Raw genomic sequence first — 8365 nt, forward strand, 5'->3', positions numbered from 1 at the left:
TCTCAACAGGTGGATTAAGGTACGCCGAGCGTGCAGCGCAAGGAAAGGACTGCTCCATCTGCGTTTCCCCTCTCCTTTTTAATCTTTACTATTAAAAAAAAATCTTTAAAAAAAGGATCTTGCTGCTAAGGAGTGACCACAGCGTTTACTTTCACCTTTGTTGTCTACACTCACTAATCCTAATGTTAATCCCAATCATCCCATTAGACCCCATTTTTTTTTTCTTTTTTAAATATTGAACTACACTTTGTCTGGATGAAAGACACGGCCGGGGTTGGAAGTGGTCACATGACCTCTCCGGTCTGACCTACTCTTGAGTTGCCACGAGTGGGACGAGCTGCGTCCTATGTCCCCAGGTATTGAGATGGAATGAGTTTAAACCGTATGTCTCTAAATTATATTTGCACAACACTGCTCCCTGAATTTCATAATTGAAAACTGCTTTGTCTGAGCAGCGGTTGGAGACCTGTTCACTTTAAAGGACACGTTCATTCATTCGCAGGGCGCCACCAGGCACTCGGTGACTGCATCATGCCACTCTGGTGTATGTTATCCACCCAAAGGACACATCAACACTCAAAAACGAGGCCAAGCTCCTTTCTTTGGGGTCCTTCATTCCTTTCGGTACTGCTCGGTGACCTTTAAAACGACCTTCTGTGGGGTGGGCTTCATTCACAGCGGCTTTCTTTACCACAGACGTAGTGCGTAGGACAGGGAGGCCTCAGGGCTGCTGATGAAACATGGCGGCTGGCTCTGTGAAGAGATAAACTGCTCATTATAAGGCAACAAAAGCACGACAAGAAGTCATCTGGGGTTCATTATACACGAAAGGACCCATTCGCATTATTATTATCACTGCTGATAATTAACGCTACATACTTTGCTACTATTGATGGTGCTGAGGACTTGTCCTGTGTGTTACAAAAATGTATAACGTAATATCAATATTTCAATGACTTGTTTCAGACCAACTCAATGAGTTTTTCCCCCAGGATTTAGTATTTAAACAGCCGTACTTTGTTGAGTTGGTAAAGTTTCAGCCATCATTCCTTTCTTATTTTTTTTTTTAAATTATTTTATTCCTTATTGAAAAGTGAATAGTTTTCCTTTACAATAGCGCGTTAGATGTGTTCATGTAAATCGTTTAAATTGAATGTTGGACAGTTACGTGTCAGGACGCTCCACGTCCGCCTCGCGTTTAAAGCGACGTTTCCCCTTTAAATCCGCAGCCAGGAAGTGACGCAGCATCGCACGCGCCCCGTCGTCAACGCGCACACCTTTCTGGGCTCGGACGTCCGTCCGTCCGTGTTTGTTTGTTTTTTCCACCGTGTGTGCGCGAGAGACCCGCTCCGACCTCCCGGAGCGACGGTGTGACGGTGCAGCAGCATGGCGGACGGTCCGCGGGCCGGTGACGAGGAGCCGCCCGGCGTCCGGCGCCCCCCCCTCATCACCGTCTCCGACCTGCCCGGCGCCACCGCAGCAGGTAACCAGGAGTCCGGGATGATTCGTGATGGTCCTCAGGGTCCACAGGGAGACCACGTGACACAGAGGTGTTGACCCACAGCTATTGATGCGATATGACGTTGCACTAGAACTTTATGGCCCTGCCTCACGTGGGCAGTTTGTGTGTCAGTGCTGTTCTACGTGGTGCTGTGTTGTTGTGCATGAGAAGGACCCACACGAGGATCTCCAGATGGCTGTGAGGCTTTCTGCACGACAAAAATGTTATGCAACTCATTAGTATGCAGTGAGAAAAGCACTGTCAAATGCATGACACCCAAATCATTCATTGTATTGTGTATTTTCACAATGTCCTGCATTCTGAAACCTCTTACACGGACTGTCGTCAACCAAATCATCATAGACCAAAGCTCTTACTACCTAATCGATTAGCTTTCACTGATCTGTGAAATAAGGGAGTATTTTAAAGTGTATCTTTTGTGTTGGTTGTGTACCAGAGACCTGCTCATAAGTCATAAGGCTTAGAATCTGATCCGTGTGTCCTCACCAGGCCAGAACCTGAAGGAATGGCTCCAGGAGCAGTTCTGCGACAAGCCCCTCGAGCAGGACGACATGCGGCTGCACAACGCGGCCTACGTGGGAGACCTGGACACCCTGAGGAGCCTGCTGCAGGAAGACTGCTTCAGACGGTGGGAGCCAGTCAGGGGTTCTGGTTTGAATCTCACTGGATCTTTAGTTTTATGTGTTTCAGCAGTCGCACTGCAAGTGTTTGGACCAAAGTGGTTTGTGGTTTTGGTGCCGCGCGGGTTTAGCTCGGTAGAGAGAGGGAGAGAGAGACAGACGCAGGGCGTGCAGAACATGGCCTCACACGTCTCCACCACCAAACCGGCATAGCACAGGTCCACGGGCTGGACAGGCTCGCCGTCCCGGTTGATTGGCTGGCCCCCGGTGGGGGTGTGATACTTGGCTTGCGTGGAGGGACCGTGGCCACAGGTAGTGAAACGTGTAACGCTTACACCATGTCGGAGCCAGGCGTGACCAGCGGTCAGCACTCGTTTGACCCCAAATCCCACAGTGGTGGTGTTCAGCCCTCGTTCTCCGCTCCCAGCCAACCCGTCATTACGGGGCTTTGGGGCAGTTCGTCTCCATTCCACATGGTTTACAACATGCTGTTATTTCATTAAAAAGGGTTCTCCCTTCGTTGGGTTTCTCCCTGCCCTGCCTTTTATCCAAACTCGCCTGTGGCAGTGGTGTTGAAAGCAGTTCACCAGGTAGCTGTGGTAAATATTTAATTTGGAATGACCACACCGCAGTGAAGTTTATTTAGTTTTTATCGTCAATGGTCTGCTTTTAGTCTTCAAAAGAATGCAATTTCAACATTGTTTCACTTTGGGACGCACACCAATAAGGCCTCCCTGCTGTCCCCTGGGTGCCAGGCGTATCAATGAGAAGTCCGTTTGGTGTTGCGGCTGTCTGCCCTGCACCCCTCTGCGGATCGCCGCCACGGCGGGGCACGCCGCCTGCGTGGCCCACCTGATCGGCCAGGGCGCCGCGGTGGACCTGGTCGACGTGAAAGGTCAGACGGCCCTCTACGTCGCCGTGGTGAACGGTCACCTGAACTGCGTTCGGATCCTCCTCCGGGCCGGAGCCGACCCCAACGGGAGCCGCCACCACCGCAGCACGCCGCTGTACCACGCCGCGCGGGTGGGAAGCCTGGACGTACTGCAGGAGCTCATCAGGTAGGGGAGGATGGCGGGAAGCGTCTTTTAACGGCTTTTGTCCATCTTTAAAACCCCCTTATTATTTTATGTATGTATTATCTGTTATTTATGCCATAGATTGTCTCGAGGTCAACGTTCCACTGCTTCAGGCACCTGAACTTTCCCAGAATGCACAAAAAAACCCAATCCTAGAGTCAACAGCACGTGGACACATGACATCACATGTCATTTAGCTGACGCTTTTATCCAAAGCGGATTACAATAAGTGCATTTCCACATAGAGATACAAACTCAGAAGAACAAGTAACAAGAAAGTACAATTTTCATCAAATAAGCAGTTTCAAAATATGTTATAGAAAAGTGCCATAAGTACAATTTAAGTGCTACGGTTTGTTAGTATTTTAGTCAAGGTAGAGTCTAAAAAGGTGTGTCTTGAAGATGTAAAGGCTCTCTTATGGAAGTAAATCTGTGAAATTCAATCACCTTTTTCTTTCAATACCCGATGACACAGATTTACTTCCATCCCCTCTGCGGTCCTGATGTCATCAGAGAGCTCATTCCACCATCTTGGAGCCAGGACATAGGAATATTTACCAAAAATAAATATTTTGAAATGCAATTGAATTTGTCAACAACACTTCTCCAATCAAGATGAATCTGTATTTATTAAAGGTAATCACGTTTTAGACCCGTGTTCCCGTCTAGGTTCAAGGCCGACGTTGACATGGACCACCAGCTGGGGCCCCGCCTCCTCCTGAGCGCTCGCACCCTCAACACCCTGGTGGTGTGTCCCCTCTACGTCAGCGCCGCCTACCACCACCTGCACAGCTTCCGCCTGCTGCTCCAGGCCGGCGCTCAGCCCGACTTCAACTACAGGGGGCCCGTCTGCCGCGAGGCGCTGACCCGCGGCCTGGCCTCCTGCCTGCTGGACGCCGTGCTGCGGCACGGCTGCGAGGCGGCGTTCGTCCACCTGCTGCTGGACCACGGCGCCGACCCGGCCCTGGTGCCCTGGGACGGCTTAGAGCTGGAGGGGCCCAATCGGAGGCAGGTGGATCCGGAGGCGCTCGGCGCCTTCCTGGAGGCGAGGCGTGAGTAATGTGTGAGAAGACTCGGGCATCGGGGGGGGGGGGGGGGGCGACGGGGTCAGCTGATAGAGGACGGAGGGTTTTAGTAAGGAGGAAGGTTGGGAAGGTTTATGATGTTTTTGGTAAAAAACATCATAAACTGCTATTTCTTCTTCTGATGATTTATTCTACAGTCAAATTAAAAACACTTTTTCTTGTTGGTTGCTAGTTACAAAATGTTATATCATTTTTTTAGTTTCTTTTTAGAAAGTTACCGTGCAACAGGTTGATACCTGCCAACAGCACCTCTTTTTTTGTTACCCAGCAGGAAAGTGAGCCCCTCTCGATCTCTGAGTCATGCTCTCCCAAATATTTACACCTGCCACTTCCCAGCCTTCTAGAACTTAAATGAATCGTATTATGTTTGATTGAGATGCACAGCTTTCAACATTCAGTCTGGATTCTCGTCACATTGTTGTGACACTTGAATAGAAACAAGCCATAGTTTCATTTTATCAGCTTTTCTCAAATCTAGATGCACAGATCCGCCTTTTGTGTGTCCTGATATCCGAGTTCCAGGTGTAACGGGGGTCCTCCTGTCTCCTCTCAGGGTGCCCCCGCAGGCTGACCAGCCTGTGTCGCATCGGGATCCGCAGAGCGATGGGCAAAAACCGGCTCCATCACATAACCTCGTTACCGCTGCCCAAAACCATCAAGAACTTCCTGCTTCATCAGAACGGACACCCAGAGCTCCTCCCAACCAAAGCTTAGAGGAACAACCACGGGAAATATTCCAGCACAACGCAATTTATTGGTCCCTGTAGGCCGATTGCTAAGCCAGAGAGTTAATGGTCCCACCCTGTTGTTGTTGTAATGGTTTATTGAGAGAAGCCTTAGTAAGTCCTGGCCTGCATGTGAACATGTGATTTGGTGAGAAGCTGTGACTCCGCTGGCCATGTATTAAACATCCCATTCAGAGGCAGAAGAACCCACTTCCAGCTCTTTTGAATCGCTCATGTAACTGTTTAGTGAAAGAGCTCAAATCCTTGATTTCATAAAGTGAAACCGGTGCAGCCACCAGGCACCTTAAAGGCCCTCCTTTGGATCTCAGTACCACTGACATGACATAGTGTCTGAGCAGAGAATACTGTGTCCTTTGTGCATGTGAGTACCTCCCCTCCCTCATGTGAACATCTTTAGCTCCATGAACACTTGGGCCCATAGTTTGCTATCTGCAAGCCACTGGCTCGGCCATTGAGAGGGAGATCCACATGGAGTAGGTTTAGAAGCTAGATCCTTTATATGTATGATTACTAATGTACAGGTAGGAAGAAATGTTCTATAGATTAGCTTGTATTCTGCTTCGATTGATGCATTAAGCACTTTATGTTTGTCATTCTGTGTTTACATTCAAGGATCTTATTTTAGCCGTATGCCTTAACATTGACTTCTGGAAAAGGGTTGCAAAGATTGATAATACTAAAAATACAATTGTAGATATAAAAAGGAAAAAAATCTGAAAAAAATCATTGTCATTGATCTTAACTAATAACTGAAACAAGAACTACTGATGTACGTTACCATCATGTAAGACCTGCAGAGGTCAAATTTCACATGAAAATTGAAATTATGAAACTACTTTTTTTTTTTCCTCTATTGCCTAAATGTATCAGTATCCAACTGCTTAGTGTGCTAATAAGGCTTTTTAACCATGTTGATTAGCAGATTGTTGTCCCCCGATTGGTCGCTGTCAATCAATCCTTTTTGGTCTGGGAGCTGCAGAGAGTGATGCAATACAAGTGTGACAAAGTGCTGGGTGGAGACTTCGCTTTATTGTTGAGAAGCTGTTTTGAGAGAACAACAACAACTCTGTGAAAACCCAAAGTCCGGAGCCTGGCAGCGGCGAGTGGACGCAGCAGGCAGCCCGGGGGCCGAGCCAGAGGAGGGCCGTCCGTCCAATAAAGGTCCCGTAAAGACTCCAGAAGACACACGGGGTCTCTCTCTGAAAAGCCTCGGGCCGCTCGAAAGATTTTCTGCAAACATCTCTGCAAGAATGATTCTCTTCTCAATGAATCATTCCATAGTTACTCCATGCATGAAAGGGACCACTGTCACATGACGTCTCTAGATGGCACTGTCTTCCTTTCAAGCATGGCGGACGTCTCGTTGTCTCCCAACATCCCGTTTCTCTTTCTTTCCCATCTGTCTCTCCTTCTTTCACCTCTTCTTCTTTTCCTTCTGACCACCTCTTGTGAGTTTGCATCGGAGGACCTCAGCATGTGTCCTCAAGAGCCTCGTCTTTCAGAACTTATTTAAACAAGCCTTTCATTAGCAGAACAAGCGCACACACACACGCAGAGCGAAGCGGACATTGGTAAACCGCTATCTTCCTGAGGGGAGTTTCCCTTTGCTCTTCTCTCATGTCGCAGTTGGAGGGAAGCGATGGTTTTGCTGAAGAACCTGAACCAAATGATGCCACTAGACTGAATGCTGCACATCAGCAAATTATAATTTAGTGGCTGCTCTGCACTCGTAATCCAACCGCGTATTCAAACACTTTAAGTGGCTTCCTTTTGTCCCTTATGCAACAAAAGGGAAACGGGGATGCTGAGGTTTATGTCTGAATGCTCATAGCTGGATTTGCACGGCGATGCAGATCTCAGCAGCACGCAGACGGGATGCTGCCTGCAGTGTGTGTGCTTATGGTGGACAACATGTTGACACGGTTTGTGTAAAGGGTAGAAAGAGTTGCTGTAAGTTGTCGAGTCATCCCCCACATTGTGTGTGTGTGTGTGTGTGTGTGTGTGTGTGTGTGTGTGTGTGTGTGTGCGCGCCTTGTTGTCAGGCGGCCTGCTGGGGAGCCTGTTACCATTTGGTAATTGCCACGCGTTTTATATGCAATGATCTCATTCCTCAGGCGGTCCGGAACTCTGTTTCCTCCAATGACCACATTGCTATGTGTTTAACACACACACACACACACACACACACATACACAAACAAAGGTTTTCGAAGCAAGTGCAATTCAGATTTCATGAAGGTCAAGCTGCATTTTTCTTTGTGTGAGCGGAATTTGTCAAAACATAAAACGGTTTAACGAGACTCGTGAGTTAACGAAGGCTGAGATGTGGATGACAAAGCCTTATATATCTATTTTATTTTCATCTTGTGAGTCTGTGGTGTATTCTTAAAGTCCAAAGATGCTTCCCGGAATGAAAGTCTTCCAAGTCAGCCTCCACAAAAAATGGTATTTATTGCATGCTATTTATTTTTTACTATGAAATTCTTTCACCGCTTATTATACCATTATGCTTTCTGACATTTTAGGATATACTTGTGTATATATATTTGTGCCAAACTAACGCCAAGTGCAAGTCAGGAAGCACTTATCTGCGTTTAAGGCCATCTCGCTCTATAAAGCACTCAATCAGTGCTCAGCCAAGGAATTCCTTCAGCTTCATAGATAGAATTACAGAGTATATGGTTGGACATTTTGACGTAAATCTTTACTAATCAGTGTGTTTTAATTAAAGCCCATATATGAGTTTCCCCTCCGAGGGCTTTAATTAAAACACTTAATGAGGCTTTAATTTGACTATTTTCCAGGAGAGACTTGGTCGTGAATTGTGGGCGAGGGCAGGAAGGACATCACGTCCTTCTGTAATTACTGTCACAGTGTTATGAGCTTAATTAAAAGATACAAGACTATAAAAGATACTAAAGACTTTCAAAAAGCAATCAGTGACGTGTAAGAATGACGGAGGCAATAAACTCTCTTACAATCGTTTGTCAGCAGCGACGATGGGAGAAGAAGCAGATTCCTTTTTCTTAATTGCAAGTAGCTCCAGTCTTGTGGTGGTGCTGGTGAGGCGCTGGGTTAAATACGGATTGGTTCATCGTGGGACTTGGTGCACATGGTGGGTTTGGTGGTCTCCTGAACTCTCCTCCACCACTCGGATGAAACTGCTGACCGTTGATCTGCCACGTCTCAAAACTCAAAACTTCTGGGTAGAAACCGTATATGTTTCTTAGCGTTTTCTTTCCGGAGGCTTCCGACATGATGCTGTGGAGCGGAGTTTGTGAGCCTGGGGATCAGTTAATGGCAGCATGACAACGTCC

General features: G+C 47.5%; 1 protein-coding gene across 3 annotated transcripts; it reads left to right on the forward strand.

Moving 5' to 3' along the window:
* The first annotated feature begins 1258 nt into the window (after window positions 1-1258).
* On the forward strand, window positions 1259-6058 carry asb1 (ankyrin repeat and SOCS box containing 1). 3 transcript variants are annotated; one of them, XM_062565125.1, is made up of 5 exons: window positions 1259-1483; window positions 2012-2150; window positions 2898-3200; window positions 3870-4279; window positions 4857-4959. In XM_062565125.1, the coding sequence occupies exons 1-4, from the start codon at window positions 1387-1389 to the stop codon at window positions 4276-4278; spliced, it is 948 nt and encodes a 315-aa protein (XP_062421109.1). In that variant the 5' UTR covers window positions 1259-1386; the 3' UTR covers window position 4279; window positions 4857-4959. The 3 variants fall into 3 exon arrangements, with proteins under 3 accessions (XP_062421109.1, XP_037345241.2, XP_037345242.2); XM_037489344.2 differs by having other exon boundaries at window positions 1263-1483; window positions 3870-4270; window positions 4857-6058; XM_037489345.2 differs by having other exon boundaries at window positions 1265-1483; window positions 3888-4270; window positions 4857-6058.
* Window positions 6059-8365: the final 2307 nt, after the last annotated feature.

The sequence above is a fragment of the Pungitius pungitius genome, chromosome 10, assembly GCF_949316345.1.
Source record: "Pungitius pungitius chromosome 10, fPunPun2.1, whole genome shotgun sequence".
NCBI lineage: Eukaryota > Metazoa > Chordata > Actinopteri > Perciformes > Gasterosteidae > Pungitius > Pungitius pungitius.

Coding starts and splice junctions, on each gene's coding strand:
- asb1 (XM_037489344.2), top strand. CDS start 1,387: ATGGCGGACGGTCCGCGGGCCGGTGACGAGGAGCCGCCCGGCGTCCGG. Junction 1,484..2,011: donor GCCCGGCGCCACCGCAGCAG/GTAACCAGGAGT, acceptor TGTCCTCACCAG/GCCAGAACCTGAAGGAATGG. Junction 3,201..3,869: donor GTACTGCAGGAGCTCATCAG/GTAGGGGAGGAT, acceptor ATCACGTTTTAG/ACCCGTGTTCCCGTCTAGGT.